This window comes from Macaca mulatta, chromosome 14, assembly GCF_049350105.2.
Source record: "Macaca mulatta isolate MMU2019108-1 chromosome 14, T2T-MMU8v2.0, whole genome shotgun sequence".
NCBI lineage: Eukaryota > Metazoa > Chordata > Mammalia > Primates > Cercopithecidae > Macaca > Macaca mulatta.
Window position 1 is genome coordinate 114,147,644 of NC_133419.1, and position 24,138 is coordinate 114,171,781.

The 24,138-nt window shown below is 51.6% G+C and overlaps 1 protein-coding gene across 1 annotated transcript; it reads right to left on the reverse strand.

Annotated features, from left to right (window-relative positions):
• Positions 1-3,428: 3,428 nt before the first annotated feature.
• DRD2 (dopamine receptor D2) lies at positions 3,429-18,815 on the reverse strand. The gene is made up of 7 exons (XM_001085571.5): positions 18,453-18,815; positions 11,831-11,940; positions 10,678-10,814; positions 9,237-9,427; positions 8,191-8,277; positions 6,371-6,698; positions 3,429-4,736 (listed from the first exon to the last, which is right to left on the reverse strand). The coding sequence occupies exons 1-7, from the start codon at positions 18,735-18,737 to the stop codon at positions 4,543-4,545; spliced, it is 1,332 nt and encodes a 443-aa protein (XP_001085571.1). The 5' UTR covers positions 18,738-18,815; the 3' UTR covers positions 3,429-4,542.
• Between the last annotated feature and the right edge of the window lie 5,323 nt (positions 18,816-24,138).

Consider the following 24,138-nt stretch of genomic DNA (forward strand, 5'->3'; position numbering starts at 1 on the left):
ACCCTCCCCACAACTTACACACTCCTGGGGGCAACAGGACAAAGTGTTGGGAGTTGGGCCTGATGAGGAAAATCCAGCAGGTGTAGACGGTCCAGCTTTGTCTCTGCACAGTCCATGGCCCCAGGCCCTGCCCTCCCATTCCTGGAATGGCACCACCTCCCCGCTTTCCGGATAGCCATCCTTCACTTCTTTCCTGTGCAGCTCTGACTCCCCCTGGCCCTGGGGTGCCAGAGAGGTGGCCCCCCTCCCTGGCCCCACGCGCAGCTCTGGGTGTCAGAAGCCAGGTGTGAATGCGGGAGAACGCCACACGCCAGTGGAGCGGTCATGCAGCACTTCCTATGAACCTGGGGCTGTCTCTGGCTCCGGTTGGGAGTCAGAGTTCTCTCCACATCCCTCCTTGCCATTCCCTCTCCTGCGCCTCTCTGGGCCTCTGCTCCAATGAGGCCTTATTTGTCAAGTAGCAGAACTGTGATGAGCGAGGAAGCAGGAAGCTGTTCCAACCAGGTACCCCCTTCCCACGTCCCCTCTAACCCCACAAAACCAGGGTAGGTCTCCCCACTCCAAAGATGGTCTGCTCTCCCTCCACCAGCCTCCTGCTTCCCCGTGCACCCCCAGAAACTAGTGTAGCAGAGCCAGGGCCACCTGGTTGGCAGGAGAGGACCCTCTAGCACACAGATGCCCAGACTGGCTTTCTCACTCCTAAAGCCCCACTAAGAACTGCTCTGTCCCCACCACCTACCCACTTGCTTCCTGGAGCAGCCCAGGTTCTGTTGACATGCACCCCAGGCTGTTACCCTACAGGTCTGGTCCAAAATAGGTATTCTTTCTCTTTTAAAAAAAATCTTCTGACCATCCTAGCGTCTTTCAGCTGCACTCAGCCTGGTCAGAAGCCTGGGCTGGAATGGACAATATAAGATGTAGACTCAGAAGATCTACCCTGAAAGGGAAACCACCCTTTCTGTATGAGAGGTTTCTGTTCTGTAAGTGGAGACGATAAGAATGCCCCTCACTCCAGGCTGTTAGGAGAAGAACATGCCATCAGGGAGGGCAAAGCCCACAGACAGGGCCCTGTGCAGAGGTAGCACACTGAGCCCAGGTCCTGGGACCCAAGAGGACAGTGAGCCAGTGGGACACAGAGAGGGTTGGGCCACCAGGTAAAAGGAGCTATGCAGTCCCTGGGGACAGGGATGTTTTGGGAAGGGATTCCAGATAGGAGGGGATGCTGGAAATGCCCCCAAAGCAGGCCAGGCCTCAGTGTTCCTAGTTGCAGGCAACTGGCTGTGCCTATGCTGAGACCACCTGGAAAGCAGGATCTGCAGCTGCTCCTTTCAGGGCCTCCTGCCCCAGCCACGCAGGAAGTAGTGGTCCATGCTGTGAGTCTTCCTGCCCCCACTGGTGCCCTACCTCATTGTTCAAGGCCAAGGCACACCAAGGCTGCTGTGTCACACGTCGTCTAGTAGAAGGGTGCCTTGGAAGTGCACAGCGTGTGCCTGTGCTTTGTCTGCCCTCCCTGGGCTCTGCCTTGGGGGAAACGGAGTCTTACATTGTTGTGATCCCACTAGACTGAACTCACGAAGGCAGGGCCGGTGACCATTCTTGACTGTTTTAATCCCAGCACCTCACCCAGGGCCTGAAGCACAAGAATTGCTCAATAAGTATTCCCTGAGGAAGACAGCAGATGGGTGGATGAAGCAATGCAATTTCTTAGCCTGCTGAACAACTCATCTTCTAATTCCCAGGACCCTTCCCCAGCCCAGGGCCATCTGAGAGTCCTTCAGGAGGAAGAATGAGGGCCTGAAGCCTTGAAGACTTGCAGTCACCTCTGGGTCTGCTCCTTTGTGACTGTGTGATTTCGGTTCCCATCTAAGATGACATGTGAAGTGCCCCACTGTGCCTGGCCCTTAGGTGGTGATCCTGGGCTGTGCTCTAGGAAAGGGCAGGGCAGGGGGCAAGGGTGCAGACTCTATCTGCTGTAAAGGCAAATGAATGATCCTTTGATTAAAAGGCACTCTACAGAGCGGCACAGGCACAGACAGAAACCTAGGGAAAGGCAAAGAGGAGTGAAAACCGGAGGCTTCCTTTCCACCCTGTCGTCAAGAGCAAGAGACCATCGTCAGGACCTCTCTGGAGAGAGTCAGAGCCTGGGCCACCCCCTTCCACCTTGTGTTCCCGTGTCGTGTCGGGTCCTACTCCTCCCATTTCTTTGCCCCTGAAGTGCTGAGAGGGGAGAGAGGGTGGAGCCCAGCCCTCCCCCTACCCACTCTAGCTGTCAATCTGCTGTCTGGCAGAAAGACATGAAGCCTCGTGACAACTGTGGGCAACTTTCCTCTGCCCCGCCTCCCGCCCCTGCCCTGCCCTCTTCCCCTCTGCTCCCTGTCAATGCTCTTCTCACTCTGCTCTGGGTCTCCCTTCCCTCCCTCCCTTTCTCCCTCCCTCCCTTCCTTCTTTCCTCTGCTTCTCTTTGTCATCTCTTCCAATCCTCACATCTGATAAGCTTGTATACCCTCATAAGATTCCTAATCGTGGGATGTACTTTTAAGCATCCATCTGGGTCAAGATCTTTCACAGAATTTGAGCATGGTATGTGTGCAATGGGGATGGGTTGGGTCCCTGGGGCTTCTAGCCCCCTTGGGGACCTGATGCTTTCCCCAGGAGATGGTCACTGAGTCATTGGTCTCCCTGAGTTAGACTAGGGACCTGTTTTGCTCACCTTCCAGAATCAGGGTGCTCCTGGGGACAGGAGCCTCACCCAGGGCTTAGCACTACCTTTAGGTTCAGGGAGAAGATCAAAGTCCATAATTAACTGTTCAGGGCAAGTTAAGTGCTCCAAACTTTGGTGCTAAAAATATTGTATTTAGCATGCAAATTACGCCCTGACAGCTCCCCAGAGCCTGAGCCCGTGGGTGCCAGCACCTTGTTTGTCATCACTGCAGTTATTCTCAAGGTGGTAAGAATATTCCTCCCTCACTGGGTTGATTTACACTTCATTTGTAGAAAGTCAAGTTTCTGTTGTCAGGGCAGTACCAAGTTGTGGCCCCAGAAGACTTGGAGCTAGGGACCCGCCTGGAGGCTGAGAGGAGGGAGAACTGTCCAGGCCGCAGTGGTCAGGGCCTTCCCTGCTTCTCCCAGCCTGCCCTAGAGGAAGGGGATCCTGACACGGGACAGAAGACAGGGCAAGGGACACAGGCAGACACAGGCAATGCCAGTACATCCAAGGCCACTTTTCCACAGAGCCTTCTCTTCCCTGGTGGGTGACAGGGCAAAGAATGGGTCCTTCAGAGGAAGCAGGAGCTGCAACAGGGGAGGTGGAGCAGTGGGGGCGACCTGGCTTCCCTTGATTTAGACCCTGCAGACACAGGGGTCTCGCTACACTTGAATGCCAAGCATGGAAGTGGCGTTGCTCCCTTCTACCCAGGGGTCCTGGAAGGTGACTCGTCAAAGTTTTATTAGTTTGGTGCATGGATAGTGATGTTACAGAGTCTGGGGCCCAGGGGCTCTCCCAAGCTGCAGCTTCCCCTCCTTCCTCAGGGCAGGACCAGGCCAGGCCAAATGGTTTTCAGCAGCCTCTTAGCCATGGGCTCCTCTAAGGCAGAGGCAGTGGAAGGGAAGGGAAACAGGAGAGAGAAAAGGCCAGAAGGAATAGAAAAGGAAAGTGGTTTTGCGTCCGAGTGTGGCAGAGGCAGCCCCTCAAAGAACCTCTGACGTCCCCTAGCCCAGGCCCAGATAGAGTTCCAGGGCCTGACCTCCCCGCCAGGCCCCAGGCTGGCCAGTAAGTGCTGTGAGAAGGGATGCATTGCAGGGCCGTCAGAAGGCAGCAGGGCGGGCTAGGGCAAGGAGTTCCTCTCCCCATAGACCCTCCTGGGCCCTTCAAGATGAGGGTTCCTCTTCTCAGAGCATGTGGAAACCACTTGGGGAGCTGTAACGGGATGAGGCGGGTCCGGACTCGCCAGGAAAGTAGAGGTCCACATTGGGGTGTGGGAGGGAGCTAAGGTTTTTGGCTTGGCAATCTCTGGGGTCCATCCTGCTGTCTGGTATTTACATGGGTCTCCCAGGACTGAAGTTGCCTGGCTCCTCGGCGAGAGAGCTTGCTTCCCTCCTGTGGGCCTTGCAGGGTGTGAACTGTTCATCTCCCCCTACCGCCTGCTCCACGCCAAGCCCCACAAACAGAGAAAACTGAGCCTCTGGGCCCTGACTCTGGCTCCAGCAACCCCAGAGCCCCAGAGGAAGGTCAAGGAAGGCGGCTGCATCTTTGGTGCCAAGGATAGGGGGCCTGGAGGTGGGAAGGGGGACTCTATGAGCTGCCCCTGAGCTGGGAGGCCCAGCCCCAGGGCTGGTACCATGCCCAGCTCACTAGCACTGCCCTGGCAGAGTGAGGGTGTGCGGGCAGTGAGGGGCACGGAGCCAAGCGAACACTGCAGGGCCTGCCGGGGTGAAGAGGAGACTGGTCCACCCGGGCCTTCCTGCCCACGGTTCACAGGGGTGGGGCCGGCCGGCCTGGGCAGGGAGGCGGGAAGCAGGCTGCTGTGCGGGCGGGCAGCAGAGTCAGCAGTGGAGGATCTTCAGGAAGGCCTTGCGGAACTCAATGTTGAAGGTGGTGTAGATGATGGGGTTCACGGCGCTGTTGACATAGCCCAGCCACGTGAAGGCGCTGTACAGGACAGGCGGGATGTTGCAGTCACAGTGTATGTTCAGGATGTGTGTGATGAAGAAGGGCAGCCAGCAGATGATGAACACGCCTGGGGGAGAGGGCATGGTCAGGCTGGTCCCCAGGGCCAGGGAGGCACGGCTGGGAACAGCCGCACCCAGTGTGCGCGGGCACTTATGCCAAGACGGCGGGCTGTAGCCACAGCAGCACTGTAGGAGGAGTCCCGGTCTTGGATCCTAGACCTGCCTCTGACACCCATTTGCAGTGAAGGATCCCTTCAGCTCCTTCAGCCTCACTTTCCTCATTTGTCCCTTTCCCACCTCTTAGGAAAGGGTACATGGTTTAACAATAAATCCAAAAGGTTACCATCCTGACCCAGGTTAGCCAGTAGAAATGGAAATATCTGCTCTACTTCCAGGTCATCTTTGAGGGCTATAGACCAATGTCACTTAGTTCTTATAGCATCCTCATGAGGTACGTAAGAAAAATGCTCCCAACAACTCTGCAATATACCCAAGGTCGCTCACTCTTGAGCAGCGAAGCTGAGAGCTGAACTCCGGTCTATCCAGGTCCCCAAGTGATCTTGCTCCAGCCTTCTCCCAATTTCCCTAGTCTTTGTGGGTACACACTTGCTCATCCCTGCCTCGAACCACGCCCTCTCACCCAGGGCGGCCGCCTACCTGCTCTGCTCACCTAACTCAGGTGCACTTTTTCCAGGACCTCCTGCGCAGGTGTGACATTCAGCCTGGAAGCAGTGTGTACATGGAATGCCCTACAGGCACAGAAGGCGTCCCTGGAGACTGAACGGTGTCTGGGAAGAGTAGGGCCACAGGGCCGAGCCCCTGTGGACTGCAGCAGAGGGTCTGGCTCCAATCCCAGCCTACCACATCCCAGTCCCATGATCATGAGTGGTCCCACGGAAACAAGTGCCATCATTCATAAAAGAAGGGAGGTAACAGCTGCCCCACTCATGCCCCAAGATCATCAGGCAGTCAAAGGGGATTCAGGTGCTTCCTGGAAGACAGAGTCACAGGGGTCCCTCCTTTTCCCAGCCACCCATATCAGTCCACCTTTTGGGTTTTGACCTTTACCACGTGGTTTTCTAGACTTCTGTTGAAAAATCCTGCTTTGTGGACAGGGCTGCTTTTCATTTAGATTGGGGGCCACTCCCCAACATCCCTTTTATTTTTCACAGCTCTGGTCCCATGGAATCTTGCTTGAGGGAAGTGAACTGAATTTCCCAATTCCTCAACAAGAGCAATAGTAATAAAAACCATAATAATGACACTTACATATGGATAGTGCTTTGTAGCTTAGAAAATGCTTTCACCAACGGATTGTCACGACAACCCTGAGAAGTAACCTACTCTACAGATGGGGAGTCTAGAGAGAGAAAGTGACTTTCCTGGGCACACAGACACATGAAGTTCTGGTGCCAGCATAATAGACTGATCAAATTCCCAGACTCTGGAGTCAGACTGCCTGAGTTCAAACCGCCGGTCCTCTTGGTCAGGTTTTATAACCATTCTAAACCTCTGTTTGCCCATCTGTAAAGTGAGCACAAGTACAGAACATACCTAATAGGGCTGTCTGTATGTCAATGGGCTTGGCCTGTGCCTGAGGAAACGCTAGCCCCATGATCCTGCAGCCATGGTTAGGAAGGACATGGCAGGGAATGGGACCTTTCGCAGACGGGGCTGTGGCCAGCAGCCAGGGCCGACTCACCGAGAACAATGGCGAGCATCTGAGTGGCTTTCTTCTCCTTCTGCTGGGAGAGCTTCCTACGGCTCATGGTCTTGAGGGAGGTCCGGGTTTTGCCATTGGGCATGGTCTGGATCTCAAATATCTTGGCAATCTTGGGGTGGTTTTTGGCATGCCCGTTCTTCTCTGGTTTGGCGGGGCTGTCAGGAGTGCTGTGGAGACCGTGGTGGGACGGGTCGGGGAGAGTCAGCTGGTGGTGGCTGGGCGGGATGGGGCTGTACCGGGTCCTCTCGGGTGGGCTGGTGCTGGAGAGCATCTCCATCTCCAGCTCCTGGGCTCGCCGGGCAGCCTCCTGCACCAGAGGCAGAGGGCTCTGGGTAAAGCCGGACCAGTTTCCAGGCATCAGCCTCCCATCTCACTGGCCCCTCCCTTTCCCCCTCTGGAGACTCCTGCAGACACCACAGGGTCACCCTGCCAGGGAAGCAAGGATGTCACTGAGGCATGGGACCCAGGACCCATGGCAGCCCTGGCAGGATCGACCCTGTCCTTTTTCCCATGGCAATCCTCATGCAGCCATAATACCCAACCTCTGTTCTGCCGGGGCTGAGTACCAGGGACTTATCTCTTATGGCCTGAGCAACACTTACTGTTAGCAAAGTGCCACGTGCTGCACTGGCTGCTGGGGCCAAGAGCTGATGATGTTTGACCCTGCCTCCAGAAACTCATGTTCCAACTGCAAAGAGGGCAGCCACCCCTGTTCTCCCTGTCAAACAAGGGGCCCAGTGCCCCCACTTCATGGGTATCTGCACCTGCACACACACATGGGCTCCATATTCTTCTGGATAGACTGATCCAGGTGCCAAAGGGCTGACCCCCGGGGCCTCACATCTTCCCTGCCGGGGTGACCTAGAGGGCCCTGGCATGGATCCACTCATGACCTCCTGGGTTCTTCTGTAGGTTCTCCTGTTTGAGGCCTTGGAGGTGTTAGTCTGAACTTCTGAAGTGCAGCTTCACTATGTGCCCAGGTGGCATAACTGGGCTGCTGCCTTGGTCCTGACTCTGAGGCTCTGTTTTGGCATCTGCCTCATAAACAGCTTCTTAGAGTCCTGTCCTTGCAGTGCAGGTGAAGGCAGGACACCTGACCTGGATTTTGTATGCGGCCCTCTGTGGGTTCTCTGGCCCTGTTCTCCATCCCTCTGGAGGATGGAATGCCTGCTGCTTGCATCCTGGTACAGCTACCACCTGGCAGAGGCGGGGGTCTGCTGTGCTTCTGCACCTGAGGGCTCTATGTACACAGACTGCTGCACCACCAGTCCCTGCAGTTGCTCTATTCCGTCCTCCCCCAGAACCTGCCCATCCATAAGGCAGCTCATGTCAGTGGAAAGAACACAGGTGTGGATTTCAGAGTCACACAGGTCTGGGCTTAGTGTCACCAACTCTTGAGATGGGTGAGTTGCCTAATCTCTCTGAGCCTGTTTCCTCTTCTGTCAACTGAAGATCGGTTCGATCAAAGAGACTTACCTCCCGGGGTCGAGGTGAGGATTTGATGAGATAATAGGGATATGGTAGATGTTTGAGAAATGCGAATAGCCATTATTATCATTTTTATTATGTTGGTATGGCCAACTGTTTTCTTGTACACATCCATGCCTTGCAGAACCAAGGTGTCTCACTCCATGCCTGCTTGGAGGTGTGCACAGTGAGTCTGCCTTCAGCTGAAGCAAGGTGGGGGTTTCTGGGGGTGCTTCTCCCATTGGCCAGCTTCTGAGGTCTCAGAACCATGGCCAGTGGGCTTCCTTAGGGACAGAAAGACCTGGCTCTGGGTCCCTGGCCTGAGCACTTACCACTCTCCGCCTGTTCACTGGGAAACTCCCATTAGACTTCATGATAACGGTGCAGAGTTTCATGTCCTCGGGGTGAGTACAGTTGCCCTGTGGAGTGAGCCAGCACATGGGTCACACAAGGTGGTGGGGATGGCGGGGGAGAGAAACCCAAAGTGCAGCAGTCCATGGAACTCAGACTGGGCAGAAGGGCTCAGAGATCAGTAGGGCGGGGGCCAGAGGAGGCAGCTGGGGCAAGGGAGAAGGCTGGAATGAGACAAACAGTGGTAGGTAGGACGAGGGACACAAGGACCTTGTTTTTTACGGAGCACCTGCTAAGGGCCTGGCACTGTGCTAGGCACACTCACATCCCTTCTCACATGGAATCCTCAAGACCACCCTGTGGGGCTGGTATTTTGATTCCCATTTAACGGATGAGGAAACAGGCTCAGAGAAGTTAAGCAACTTGCCTAAGGTCACTCAGCAAAAAAAGTGGCAGTGACAGGATCTGAACCCGATGTGTCTAACCCAAGAGCTCTTGTTCCTTCTGTGCCCACACACTGTCTTCCTTGTGAAGGACTGAGTGAAGGGGAGAATTCACAAGACATCAGGGGGAAAATGAAAGAGCAGCAGAGGAGAGGCATAGTGGAGAGAAAGTCAGGAAAAGGGATGTGTGTTTGGAGGGGAGGACAGAGAGTACGGAAGGTAAAGGAAAGAGGATGGAGGAGTCAGAGGGCGCTAAAATGAGACAGAGAAACCAGAAAAGAGGAAGAGAGGAGCCCACGGGGGTACCAAGCAAGAGTTGCCACCTTCAGTCACAAAGATCTCCAACCAAAGACTTCTCCCTGTTGTTGAGTGTCATGGACCCTGCCTCCCTCTCCTGGAGACTCAGATTGCTCCGCTGAGGTCCATGCCTTCAAAATCTGCCCTTCCCCAGCTCCTGGGAGTTCCTTTAGCCTAGACCTAACCCTTGCTGAGGTGTCCCAAGCCCCCACCTGAGCATAGGATGAACCCTCTTGGTAATGGTTAGGTGGGGACACTTGGAGTTGGTGGGGGGGGTGTCTTGAGACCTTTAGTGGAGCCCTCAGGTGGGACCTGAAGGCTCGGCTGCTGCGCTTCGTGTTGACTCGCTTGCGGCGTCTGCGGAGGACAATGTAGATCTTGATGTAGACCAGCAGGGTGACGATGAAGGGCACGTAGAAGGAGACGATGGAGGAGTAGACCACGAAGGCCGGGTTGGCAATGATGCACTCGTTCTGGTCTGGGGGAGGGAGAGCCCAGGCGGGCAGGGAGTCAGCGGGCCCACTGGGTCATAATTCCACAAGAACCCATTCATGTCCTTCCAGAACTGAGGAGCGATTTTACAGAGAATATGAATGCGACTAGATGTTTAAGGTTGCCTGGTCATCTTAGATATATATAAATGCACAGCAGAAACCAGAGTATTAAAAACATGTTGTGAGCAAAAACCTAAGCTATGATGATGGACTGCTCCCAAGTCTTTCCATTACTATTCCCTCATTACTTGGTCATTAGTTTTGCCATGTCTGGGCATAAAAAGTGAAGCTGGAGTATCCAGAAGGAATGACACAAAAAAACTTTTAAAAGAGCAAACCATCATCTTAGTCTGACCTGTGTCTTGGGAGAGGTCGGCCACCTTTTAATGCTTGCAGCAAGATAACTTGGCTCTGTTTGTTGAACTCACTTGTGTTCCTGTGTTTCATATGTTTGTGTGCACTCCAGGTCTACCACAGGCCTGTCCTCTATCTCAGAGCCTTCCTGCATTAATCCAAGTATGTTTAGCGCTATTCCCACTTAGAATTCCTGTGATGCTTATAATAGATACTGAACCACACATTTTCAAGGCTTCACTGTATCCTATGTTGTTACGATCTCCAGAGGTGCACACCTGCCATCGCTCTTGCCTCCCTGATGAGAGGAAGTTCCACGCTGTCGGGGGCTTTTTGTTCTCTCTGTCTGAGACACTCCTAACTCTGCCTCCCACAGAAATGGGCACGCGGTCAGCTCACCTCCTATTCGCTTCTAGCTTTCCTGCTCCAGGTGACTCAGGCCTGGCCTGGGTTTAGCGGGCCCTGAGGGCTGCAACTTCATTACAAAAATACCATTGTCAGGGGCAGATGGAAGCCCAGCAAGCCTCCCCCATCCCGTGTGCGTGTGCACATACATACACATGCAGTTTGTGAAGCATGTCTTGCCTCTTCAACTTAATAACCAGAGTTGAAAATTCCCAGTCATCCCCCTGAACCATTATCCCCACACCTCATTGAACTCCGCTGTGTCCTGGACCACAGTTTCCTCTCTGCCAACCTAGGACAATTCTTGAATTGGGCTTGGCCCAGGACACGTAGCCTGAACTCAGTCCAGGGTGGCAATAGGCCCCCATTGGTCCTCCACCCATATCTGTGCCAGGGACTCTGCTCCCTCAGGGCCCTTTGAGAGAGCAGGGGCCCAGGGCCAGCCGAGCCCCAGGCAAACAAAAGCAGAATGTACCTGCGTTGTTGAGTCCGAACAGGAGTGGACAGGAGATGGTGAAGGACAGGACCCAGACGATGGCGATCATGACGGTGACCCGGCGCTTGGAGCTGTAGCGCGTATTGTACAGCATGGGCATGGCCACAGCTGTGTACCTGCAAGGGTGGGGGACCCTGAATCTGAGGTGCAGGCCCAGGGACCCCTCACTCCACAACATGCACACACCAGAGGCACCCTCACTCCTTGGGGCTAAAAAGTTGACACACTTCTATGAAGCTTGCCTGAGATGCTAACTCAACCCTCCCTCCTGTCCCCAAACAAAGATGGCGAGGACAGTTGGCAAAGCCCAAACACTTAATTACTGGTGAGCTATTGTTTACTCTTGGCTCATATCTGTTATTCTAAATAGCCCCACTCGGATTTCAGGCTTTTCAAAGAACCATGGCGTGGATATTTGCACCTTTGAAACTGTACCCACTGCACTTGTGCTGAGCCCATGAAAGGTGGAAATGTTTGTTGATAAATTGTTAGCCAGGCCCCTCAGAGCAAGATTTAAGCCTTAGTAGGAATTAACAATGTCATTTGTTTACAATCCTTCATCACATTTGTTTACCCAGCACTTCTCATTCATTAACTTATTTCATCTTCCAAGAATGCTGTGAGGGAGGTAGGGTCATATCTGTGCAAATTAGTGGAAGGCTCCAAGGATGCGGCTTAGCAAGGTGTGCATGGCCTGGGACTCTTGGCTATATGCCAAGGACATAAAATGCATAACCAGATACTGTAGCTCTGGGCCGCAGGTGTCATCAGTGTAGGTTTCTAGAAAATGGAACTGAGAGCTCCATGTCCATGATCTGCCCAAGGTCACATGAGTAAGATGTGATAGAGCTAGGGCTTCCATCAGAATCACAGTCTTTCCCTTTTATACCAGTCGCTGTCTGAGTATGCTTGGCAGCACCACTGCCCATAGATGGCTTCTCTTTAGGGAGCGTGTGCTCTCCTAGCCAAACATACACACATGCACGCCCATACACACAAACACACGGACCCACATGCACACAGCCAGCTGCACAGCACCACAGACACCAGACACAGACTGGCTTTGAGAAAAGCTGGGGCAGAGGGAATGGTGAGTGGCCAGAGCAACCTCTTCCACCCTGGCTGGGCTCACCTGTCGATGCTGATGGCACACAAGTTCAGAATGCTCGCCGTGCACATCATGACGTCCAGAGTGACGAAGATGTCACAGTGAATCCTGCTGAATTTCCACTCACCTACCACCTGGGGATAAAGCAACATAATGGATGAACAGCAGGAGGGGGAGATTAGCTTAGGTCCTGTAGCCTGGTACTCCTGGAGCCGATGAGGCCACAGACTCAGGAGACAGCTGTGAGTCTTGTGGGCATCCAGCTGGGGTATGGGGCATGATGCCCATGGGTGTCTGAGGCCCTTGCCCCTGGCTTATCTTTTCCTAGATACGTAAGACCACTTAATGCCAATTACTGTGCTAGAAGAAAGACAGCCAACTTATACGGAGGGCCTCAACTTTCAACCTTAATCTCTGCAACCTTTGTTAACCCTATGTGTTTTCTTAGATTCTGTATTTGTGTATTTGGCATCCATTCATCACAGAGACACCTATGTTGACTATATTTTTCTATTTTCTCCATTCATGATATGCTGGCACTTCGGAGCCTCGCAGACCCACAGAGAGACTTCCCGTCCCAGAGCTAGTTAATTCCTGAAGACAGAAAGTGACTGACTTGGAAGGATGCCTCTCAAATGCAAGCCAGCCACCCTGTTTCTCCAACTCACACACACATCAAGCCAATATTTCCTTTGTCTCAAATTATCTCAGGTACCAGAGAGACAACTAGAGATCACCCCTGTGGCCTAAAGCCTGCCAGGATGATTGAGACTAGCCAACCAACCCTAGGTTGCTTTTTTCTTTTTTTTTTTTTTTGAGATGGAGTCTCGCTCTGTCGCCTAGGCTGGAGTGCAGTGGCGCGATCTCCGCTCACTGCCATCTCCGCCTCCCAGGTTCACGCCATCCTCCTGCCTCAGCCTCCTGAGTAGCTGGGACTACAGCCGCCTGCCACCACGCCTGGCTAATTTTGTGTATTTTTAGTAGAGACAGGGTATCACTGTGTTAGCCAGGTTGGTCTCGATCTCCTGACCTCATGATTGGCCCACCTCGGCCTCCCGAAGTGCTAGGATTACAGGCGAGAGCCACCGTGCCCGGCCCCCTAGGCTGTTTAATCTGCCCTGCCTTGAGTTTCCTGTGGGATCCCCAACAGGGCTGTGGCCTGGGCTTTCCCTCGCCCCTGATTCTGCCTCGTTACCCAAGCCTGCTGCTTCCCCCTGCATCCCACATGGCAGGCCGAGAATCTGGTTTCTAGGGATATTGTGCATCACGTTAAACTCTTCCCAATGGCACTGGCTTCCCTGTGCTGTCACTCAGCCATACCTCTGTAAATTAGATTCCAGGTAAAATTTTAGAATGCCCATGAGGAAACTGAGAACCAATGAGGAAACCGAGCCTCCGAAAAGTGCAGTGATTTCCCCAAGGCCTGTGGGCCCAGTTCCTGGTCCTGCTCTGGCCCAGGCTCTGGCTGCGCCAGGCAGCCCTTCAGTGGTAGGCGCAGTACATGGCAGAGTCGGGGCCCCAAAATTATCTGTTAAGAATAATGGTGAAGATGAAGACTCTCCATGAAACAGAGAAGAAATTTCTGTTCCTTCTTATACCCAGAGAATGAAAGAAGGCAGATCTGGGCTAGTGCTCGAGGAACGCCCGAGTGGGCTGGGGTGGGCAGAGGGGTTGCTGTGATGAGCTGTGTCCTTGGTAGGATGGGAAATGGAGAGTCTAGCTCCTGGCAGCAGCACGTTTCTCATACACACATGCACACAGGCACACACACACACACATGCACACACACCGCCCCCCCACCTCATACCACCCATTCACACACATGCACACATGGCAGACTGTCGCTAGCACTCGGGAAGCTTGGAGCAGTTCCCTGAGGATGGAGTCAGGACAGGGAGATGCACCTTTGGCTTCTATCAATAGGAGCAGAGGGGAGCGGGAAAGCCCCCTCCCGCAGCCTGGAGTAGGGCAGACTGTGTGTCACTGCGCAGCTCGGCAGCAGGGCTAATTATAACCTTGCTCATTCTGATCACTGCCCTCTCTTCTGCTCCTAGTCATCCAACCAAACGCTGGCATTTAAGCTCAATGATGGGCAATGCAGCTGCTGTCATCTTGTGTGGCAGAAACAGCAGCTTGCCCCAGAACACAGCCAGCCTCTCATGTGGCCCTGTCTTCCCAGGGGCTCACATGGGGGCCCCGTACCAGGGCCTCTCCTGGCTCCCTGTGCTGCTGCGCTGACCAGGTGGGCAGGAGCTGACAGCTGGATGTCTAGTTTGGGGGTGGAGGCAGGAGGGCACATAAAGGGCTCTCCTGGCATAAACAGAGTGTACCTTTAGGGTACCACTGGGCAGGGAATCAGCGCCACCTGGTTTACATCCCACTTTGAAGGCCCTCCTAGGATTGGTACTTGGGAGCCGCTTTCATGTCCCTGGGGATGTAGGTTGAGATATCAGGGCCTTCCTCCCTGTCTTCCTCCTCTCCTTCCCTCCTCTCTGCCATCCTTCTTTCCTACAAACACTTATTGAGCAACTTACTGTGTGCCAGGCTCTATCCTAGGCTCCTGGACACAGTCGTGAGCAATTCAGACACAGTCCTGCCTTCATGGGCATCTTAAATCTGTACTTGTACTGGCCTCTCCGGAGCCCAGAATAACAAAGAGATTTCCTCTGTGGTCCCAGGGGAAGCTGCCTTGGAGAGTAGTTAGGGCTGCTAATCTAAAGACTCAAGAAAATGCATTGGTGGCCACTGTCCATAAAACATCTACTGTGGGCATGGCACTTTATCTCATGTACAGTTCTTAAAACTTTTACAAGAAGGGCTTGCTTATCCCATTCATAGGTGAGGGAGCTTACGCTCAGAGAGGCCATGTAACGTGGCCAAGTTCACCCGGCAGGTGTGCAGCAGAGCTGGAATCTGAAGCATCACATCCCATGCTCTCTACTAAGCTGTCCTGGAAGGAACCATCTAGCTTATCAAAATAGGAGATAATTATGTGACAAGTACTTGGTAAGCATGAGGCGTGAAAAGGAAAGATGATTATTTCAAGGGTGCACAAAACTAGGGAGGGTCAGAGAAGAAAACAGAACAAGATCACTTGGTGATTTAGTAGCAGAGGAAGGAGTGGTCCCAGGTTTGCTAGTTGAACCCAAGGCTCTTTTCTTCATACCCCCAGGCACCCAGGCATCATTTCTTAATGCTCTTGCTCACATAAAGCTGAGACCTGCAGTATAGGCCCTGAGCTGGCTCAGCTAAGTCCTAATAACTATAATAATACTAAGGACTTATCATATGTCGGCACTGTTCCAACCACTTGATGCTCATGTCTTAGAATGCAGACGGTAAGCCTCAGAGGCAAATGACATGAGCACCTCTCCTCCAGACCTCCAGCCAGCTACTCCCTCTCCCTGCTGGGTGGCTTTGTTGAGAATGCAAGGGTCTCCCTCCCTCTCCTGGGTAATTTTTCCTAAAGCATCACTTCTCCCTGAAAGTCTTCCCTGACACCCCCATGCTGGGCCACATGCCCCACACCTCCTATGGGAACTGCTCCACTGTCACCTGCAGCAGACTGGACTGTAGGAGCCCTGTCAACTTCTGCATCCCCCACAGGCCAGTGCCTTAGCCCATTGCACAAAGATTGGGGTAAGACCTCAGAGTGCTCAGTCAATGCTGACTGAGTGAATGAATAACTCTGAGATCTTTGTTCATCTTCTCAGTCTCCTGTTCTCATCTAGAAAATAAATGCGCACAGGAAGCCCGTCTTTAAAGGGTTGTGAGGCTGACATGGAATGGCACATGTGGACATCAGGAACTCTTCCCACAGCATCTAGATAAAAGGAGTAGAGCTGGGAGTTGAACCTGGTCCTCTTACTCCAAAACCAGTGTGTTTTTTGTACACTGAGCAAGATAAATAATGCACACCTAGTCCTAAGCCAGACAGGCGCTGGCATGGCATTGCTGGAAATGGAACAGGAGGAAAAAGTCTGGATGACAAGAACATGTCTTAAAGAGGGGACAGTGCATGGTTGTGAGGGTGCACTGACAGGACGTCAGGGCAAGGTGAGATGCCACCTGGGACATTCTCTAGGGACAACAACTCTCTGAGATAATGTCCATTAAACAAGGCTCAGTGCCCAGCTCTAGCTTGATGAGATGCTGTGGGAGAGTCTGAGCCCTGCCCTGTGAAAACGGCTTCTGCACCCTCCTCCCCTGACACACTCAGCTTCACCTTTAAAATAAGGTGAACAAGCATGTTTAAAGGATCTGTTTGAAAGACTTACAGGTTCCTGAGAACTCCCTATAGCCCACGTACGGATTTGTCCCTACCCAAGTATCTGGGTAGGGACAGGGGGTCTGGAAGCCAACAGAAGCCATGCCCAGAGCCCCAGGCAGAACACACATTCCTTTGGGAAGAGGGTACCTACTTGCCTGGGGCGAACATAGGGAGTACTCTCTCCTTCCTCTTTATCCCATGGGGCAGTGAAGAGGAACGAGGAGTCCTCCCTATGTGGAGCAGTGCTGGATGTCTATCGTCATCTTCCTCTTAATCATCATCACCATGGCTGACATTTACGTAGTGCTCACTGTGAGCCATGTACATTCTAATCACTTTTCATACATCAATTCATTTGATCCTCAACAATGCTATGATGTACGATACTATTATCTGCATTTTCCAGATGAGAAAACTGAGGCACAGAGAGGTTGTTTGCTCTGCCATTTTTCCCTATGGTCTGAGATCTAGGACCTCCTTTGGAAGAGAGAAGAAGGAGGGGATCAAATGTAAGAATTAAGAAGGCATAGACAGAGTCTAGGGGCCCCCATAAACATGGATCCAGGGGGAACTGGACTCCCGGCCTGTGTCAACTGAATATTTTTATGTGGTTTTGTATTTGTGTTTCCTTTTGGTTCTTCCTTAATATCCAATTAGGTCATTTTGGAAGTTGCAGCCTGTGTTGGCTGTAGTAAAGGAAGCCAAGGGGTGACGGATCAGAGCTCCCTTGGGGTCGGGGTGGTGGTGACAACAGTAAGCGCACGAGCCCCTTGGGGGCCTGGGGACAGGGAGGTGAGCCACTTTCCCCCAGTCTCGCCTCCTCACCTGAGCTTGCTTGTCTAGATGTCTCCTCTGTTTAAACCTACAAAGTTTTGGCATTTTCTTTCAACAACCCCTTCCCTCTCAGACGGGGATGGCCTCAGAGGCACTGGTCAATTCCTCTTCTGCTCGGGACAGGAAGGTAACGGTTCAGTGGGCAGAGCACCGGCACTTTCCTAAATGCCTGCTCCCATGCCTTCCCATGCACCCAGACTCCCAGGTTGCTTCAGCCTTGGACAGGCCACCCTAGAAAGCCGGGCAGAGAAAGCGGCAGGATCCAGCTTGTGCCTACTGATGATCCCTAAATGCTCCCACATCTGCTTGCTGGCCCTGAAGGTGTCTTCCTGGAGAAGAATATCTGCTTTGGGATTTCTCCAACAGTATTTCTCCCTGTGACCTGGGTGAAGAAAGGCAACTTCTTCTTCAAAACCTCTATTTCCTATTTTTTAAATTTAAATTTTAAAATTTTAATTTTATTTTTTTTTGAGACAGAGTCTCACTCTGTCGCCCAGGCTGGAGTGCGATGGTGCAATCTCAGCTCACTGCAACCTCCACCTCCCAGATTCAAGCAATTCTCCTGCCTCAGCCTCCCAAGTAGCTGGGATTACAGGCATGTGCCACCACACCTGGCTAATTTTTGTATTTTTAGTAGAGATGGGGTTTCACCATGTTGGCCAGGCTGGTCTTGAATTCCTGGCCTCATGATCTGCCTGCCTTGGCCTCTGAAAGTGCTAGGATTACAGGCGTGAGCCACTGTGCCCAGCCTATTTCCTGTTTTGTAAAGTGAGAAGAGTAACATGGACTCCCAGGGTTACCAAGAGTATTCACTGGGTCTGTGTCAGCAATGCATCAGGCACAGTGTCTAGACTGTGCTGCCTACTCCCCATTTTGAGGTGCAGAGCTGGGCCAAGAAACGAGTGACTATGCAATTCTTCCTAACAAAAGGGCTACAGCACAGTCCATGGCAGCCTCTACCTGGAGGTCCTGGACAGGGCCGCAGAATAAGCTGCGGGAAGGAGAGGTGATATGGGGAGCATAGAGCAGCAGCCCCGTTTCTGAAGTGGGGAGATGGGAATGAAGGTTTCAGGGGCCTGGGAGCATAAACACGCCCCTCCTTGGGGATCCTCGCCAGTTACTCCTATTTCCAATATGATGTAAGGAACTAACTCTGAGGCCAGTGTTCCAGCTTGGACTTGCCAGCGTGTGATGCTGCAGCAGTCACTTAACTTCTCTGACCACCTGGTTTATCAACTGCAAAATGGTGGCAATAATGCCAGCCTCTGAGCTGCTGTGAGGGTTATATAGGAAAACGCTATATTTAAAGTCCTTACATGAGGCCCAGCACTTAGCAAGCACTTTACAAATGGTAGTTGTGATTACTAAGGAAACAATCTACCCGTTTCAAAAGGAGAAAAAGTAAGCCCAGAGTGAAGGAAAAATCACCTGGGGAACCACCAGGAAACTCACTGGTAAAAGCCAGTGGGGAGCTAGAGTCCCCAGTGTCCAAGGCAGGGCCCTGCTGGAGAAAGTGCTGGAGCAAGCGGGGAGCCCACCTACCTCCAGGTAGACAACCCAGGGCATGACCAGTGTGGCCACGAGGAGGTCGGCCACCGCGAGGCTGACGATCAGGTAGTTGGTGGTGGTCTGCAGCGCCTTCTCGCGGGACACGGCCATGCACACCAGCACGTTGCCGAAGACGATGACCGCGATGAGCAGGGTGAGCAGCGTGGCATAGTAGTTGTAGTGGGGTCTGTCCGCCTTCCCGTCCGACCCGTTGAAGGGCCGGCTCCAGTTCTGCCTCTCCAGATCATCATCGTACCAGGACAGATTCAGTGGATCCATCGGGGCGGCGGAGCCACTGGGTGGCCAGGCTCTGGCCAGGAAAAACGGACACAGGGTGTCAGTGGGTGGGCCTCTTGAAGAGGTCTCCAGGGAGAAGACCAACTCCTGGCATTTAATAATGAGAATTCTCCAACTCGGGATTTTAAGGTTTACGGCTAAGAATTTTCTTAAAATGTTGGGCCTTCTGCTACTCTTTTGCTAGTAAGTTTTTACAGCTAGTAGGACAAATGAGCAAGCACAAATTTTTTTAAACATATAATAAGATGAGCTTGAACAGAGCTGATCCATCATTTATTTATTCATTTAACAAACACTTCTTAAGCATGACCCATGCCCCACACACTTGAGTGAACCAGGCTTGCTACCTTCCAGTCATCGAAACAGAAATGGGTATTCATTCATTCTTGATTCTATAAATATTTATTAAGCATTGTTTTATATAGTTCTAGAAACATAAGCAGGAACAAAATATACATGGCTCTGCAGATCACATTCTAGGAGAAGCAACAGCCAATTAATCAAGCAATTACATCTATGGGTGATAGTTAGTAGGAAATAGAACAGGGAGAGAGATACATAGCCTCAGGTATTCAGGGAATTCAGGGAAGTTCAGGTATTCAGGGAAGGCTTTCTAGAGGAAGTCATGTTCAACAGACAGACACCTGAAGGATGTGTAGGAATTAGCCAGGTAAAGAACTGGGAGTCAGTGGAAGGTCTAGACATTGGAAGCAGTATATGCAAAGCACAGAGGTAGAGAACAGGTAGAGGGCCTGAAAGAGATTCTGGATAGTGGATGCGGAGGGACCTGGCAAGGGTTGAGTCTGGGGAGGTTGCAATAGGCAAGATCATAGAGGGCCATAAAGGTCATGCTAGGAGTTTATACTTGATCCTAAGGGCAGCAGGAGCCACATGATCTGATTTGCCTTTCAAATAGGTGATGCTGACAGCATTGTGGAGAACGAAGAGGAGGGACCCAGAGTGGAAGCAGGACACCAGCTGGGAGGCTGTAGCAGGAATCCAGATAAGAGATGATGAGGTTTGGCAGGATGCAGGCAGTGAGAGCCCTGCAGAATGGGCATCTCATCCCATGGAGGGGAAAGGTGTCTTGAAGTAAGTATCATCTGGGATGAAGTAGAAGGAGAACTTAGCCTGCGAAATGAGAGGGGTTGAGGGGGGTGTGTTCCAGAGAGACAATATGACATGGTCCCAAATCATCAAACAGCAATTCTGCTTGGCCAAAAATGTAGGGTATGGCAGTAATGTTGAGGATAATTAAACTGCAGGGACATTTGTAGGCCAGATTGAGTCTTGTCAGCTGGAAAGTCACTGAGAGGTTGGGCCCAGAGACATGACCCTATTGGACTGGTGTTCTAGAAAGGTGTATGGTGTAGAACAGAGCTCAGAGGGGAGTGACGTTTTGGCTGTAAATTAGGTTAGAAATTGTGGTCATCTGAATGAAGATAGTGGGAATGAGGACGGAGAGACCTGTTCAGAATCAGGAGTTAAACTGGAAATCAATTTCATGGTCCTTGGTCCTTGGATAGATGTGGGGCAAAAGTGGGTATGGGACAAGTAGGGAGATAAGGAGTCGAGGGTAATGCTAGGATTTCTGCCTGGGGCTCTGGGAGGCTGGTGTGGCATATTCACAGAGAAAAGGGACCAGAGGGGCTCAGGAGCAGAGTTGGGAGGCATCAGGAGTTGATGAACTTGACAGCCTGAATTTTGGTTGTGACTGAAGCATAATGCACAGATAATATAGTTGGCTTTTCAGCTAACAAAAGTCTTCATATTTTACACAATAGAATTAAACTTATCAGCATTCCAAGGTATTCCATACAAAGCACATGACTTCCAGGTACTTTGCTACCCCAAACCGAAAACCGCCAATTGATGCCATTTGGGATGAACGTGATGCCATGTCCAATCAATGAACAGGGCACACCTCCTGCAGTAGGTCAGAAGGGATGGTGGAAGAGGGTCTGCCCAACCTCCACACTCTCATCCCTGTCTGACACACCCACTCTTCCAGCTTTGGTAGAGGAGTATGGATCATGTCTTACCCACCACCATCACTCTGGAGCCTTGGGGAAAAGCAAAGTGCCTAATTCCATGTGGGGTGACATGGAATACCGCCATGCAGCAAATCTTCCAGTTCTAAGGTAATGAAGCATGTGTCATATTGATGCTGTATTCTGCAAAGCCAACTGGGCCCTCTTCCCATTTGGAGCCCACAGCGGGAGGCCTGCATGTATGTATTGATCAGGCGCCTTGGGCTGCTTCTGACATTCATTTACTCAATCAGCATCTATTGAACCTGCTGGGCATAAAGCACTGTGCAAAGCAGTGTCAGGGGCCTGAGGCATGTGAGGCACACTCACTGCCCCCATCCTGACCATCGCTCTCAGCTTCTCCCCCAACTCCCTGCTGCTGATGATAGCATCATATACTTGTAAAAGGTTTTATAGTTCGCTAAGTTTTTTGATATACTGTCTCATTTATCTTCAAAACAACCGTCAGAGGCTTTTAATTATTTTCCCTGTCTATGGCCGTACTACCTGGAACATGCCTGATCTTGTCTAATTATTATCCCTACTTTACAAATGAGAAAGGGATTTGGAAAACTCTTCCCTTCACTTTCCTTCCTTCTGCTTTTCCAGTCCCTATGCATCCTTCAAAGCGAGTCTTGCCCAGAATCCTCCTGCCCTAGAATCCACCCATGTCCTCCTGCCTGAGCCATCACCCATCCTCTGCAGGGTCCTGCAGCACTGAAACACACCCCAGTGCTGCACGAGACACCTATTTAGGAGTCTCCTTTTTTCACTGAGGTGTAGACGTCACAAGAGTTACAACCTGTCTTGCTCATTCCTCCTCTTGTTCTTGGAATGAACAACAACAAAAAAAACATACCATCTTGTTCTTTTCCAACTCCTGACTGTGGTTTGCGGGCAGTATGTACTCAACAGACGTTTGCTGAATTCAAAGGTTCTGTTAGTGCAGCTGGGAAGAAAACCCCTTCCCACTTGAAAGGTACCTGAGGGTGCCATAGGTGCTGTATGCTGGGTCCTGTTACAGTCTGCACTATGCTCTTCCCTCAACCCACAAAATGTATATGCTGAAGTCCTCACCTCCAGTGCCTCAGAATGTGACTGCATTAGGATACAGGGCCTTTAAAGAAGTGATTATGTTAAAATGAGACCCTTAGGGTGGGCCCTAACCTAATCTGACTGGAGTCCTCATAAGAGGAGCTTTGGACACAAAAAGAAACATCAGGGATGCGCGCACAGAGGAGAGACCATGTGGGAATGCAGCAAGAAGGCAGCCATCTACTAGCCACAGAGAGAGGCCTTAAGCGAAATCAGTCCTGCTGATACCTTGATCCGGGATGTCCCAGCCTGCAGAACTGTGAGGAAATAGATTTCTGTTGTTTAATCTACCCAGTCTGTGGTATTTGTGTCACGGCAGCCAGAGTAGACTAATACAGGTCCCTAGAAGTAGACTCTGGAGAGGAAATGAGCCTGCAGGAAATGTACTGGGTAGTGCTCTCAGGATCAAGATGCGCAAAGGAGTGAGGAAGCAGGACAGGCCAGAGGGAGAAGTCACTACAAAGGCATCAGGCGACCCCACAGGGCACCCTACCAGTTGCCAAAATGAGGGCAACAGGGTAGGGCCTTTAATCCCCTCTCATAGATGTCATAGCTTGCGGCTGTCCCAGGGAAAGCAGTGTGGCCTTGAAAGAGGCATCTCTCCTCAGCAGTGGGCAGTTGCCCAGAACTGTCAGTTGCCAGCACTCCCAGTAGTTGGAGATGAGGGCTGTGGTCCTGCAGGGGGATCTGGGCGGCACTCCACAGTGTCCACTACAGTTGATGCTCAGGAGCATATGTACATGTGTGTGGCTGGGGTGTTTGTGGAGAACTTCCTGGAGGAGGGAGGATGTAAACTGGGATTTAATTTTCTTTTAATAGAGACAGAATCTCACTTTGCCACCCAGGCTGGAGTGCAGTGGCACAATCATAGCTCACTGAAGCCTCAACTCCTGGCCTCAATTGATCCTGCCACCTCAGCCTCCTAAGTAGCTGGAACTACATGCATGTGCTACCATGCCTGGCTACTTTTTAAAAATGTTTTGTAGAGATGGGGGTCTCATCACTATGTTGCCCAGGCTGGTCTCACACTCGTGGCCTCAAGAGATATTCCTGCCTTGGCTTCCCAAAGTGCTGGGATTATAGGCATGAGCCATACCTAGTCTAGGATTTAAAATTATGAGCACAATGTAGATGGCAAATGTGAGCACTGCAGGTCAGGGTGGGTTGAGGGTGAGCATTCATTCTCTGGAGTGCTGGTTACTTCTGCAGGGTGAGGGACAGTCCCTGTACCCAAGTTCTGAGAAAGGCCTCACGCATTTAATTTTCTAATCTATTATTTATTATTGGTTGTTCTTGTTGTTTTTTGTTGCTAATACAAATGTAGTATATTTATATTATAGAAAAAAAGGAAAAACATAGCAAATGCCTAAATATCTGTAACCCCTATAAGTACCTTGGTACAGGGCTTTTTGTTTGTTTATTTGTTTTGGTTTTTTTGTTTTTGAGATGGAGTCTCGCTCTGTCGCCCAGACTGGAGTGCAATGGTGCAATCTGGGCTCACTGCAAGCTCCGTCTCCTTGGTTCGTGCCATTCTCCTGCCTCAAACTCCCCAGTAGCTGGGACTACAGGTGCCCACCACCACATCCAGCTAATTTTTTTGTATTTTTAGTAGAGATGAGGTTTCCCCATGTTAGCCAGGATGGTCTCGATCTCCTAACCTCGTGATCTGCCCGCCTCAGCCTCCCAAAGTGCTGGGATTACAGGCGTGAGCCACCGAGCCCGGCCGGTACAGGGCTATCTTTAACACCTGGTGTCAGCCCTGGTTTCTATCGTGTCTTCAGCACCTTACATAATTGGGGCTGGCATCTCTCACAAGCAGGGGTTGCCTGGCTGGCTCTCACCATATAAATATCAAGCTGAGCAGGAATTCAGACATCAGCAAATCCACTGCCACAGAGGAGGTACTCTAGCCTGAGAGGTGCTAGTATAACATTCGAGCTGAGGACTAAAAACCTTGGGTTCAAGTCCCAACTCTACCACTTACTAACTTTGGGGCCTCAGCCAGATTATTTGGCTTTCCTGAGCCCAGTTTTCCCATACGCAAAATAGAGCTAACAACAATTGTGAGTATTAAGTAAGATGACTCATGGCCATGTGCCAGGCACAGGTAAGCCCTCAAGAATGTCGACTTTAAAAATCAAACCAAGCAAAAGAATGAAATGAAACAAGCAATCAGACCACAAGCCAATGGCTCAGTGAGATGAAGGGACTGGTGCTGTTCAAATGTAGCTCACGAGGGTCTGAGGTTCTCCTGGGCA

Excerpts from the sequence above, each read along its gene's own strand:
- DRD2 (XM_001085571.5), bottom strand. The coding sequence starts at position 18,737 with ATGGATCCACTGAATCTGTCCTGGTACGATGATGATCTGGAGAGGCAG. Across the intron at positions 9,428-10,677 it reads GTTCGGACTCAACAACGCAG|ACCAGAACGAGTGCATCATT; the intron begins GTACATTCTGCT and ends TCCCTCCCCCAG. Across the intron at positions 4,737-6,370 it reads GATGCTCGCCATTGTTCTCG|GCGTGTTCATCATCTGCTGG; the intron begins GTGAGTCGGCCC and ends CCTCTCCCCCAG.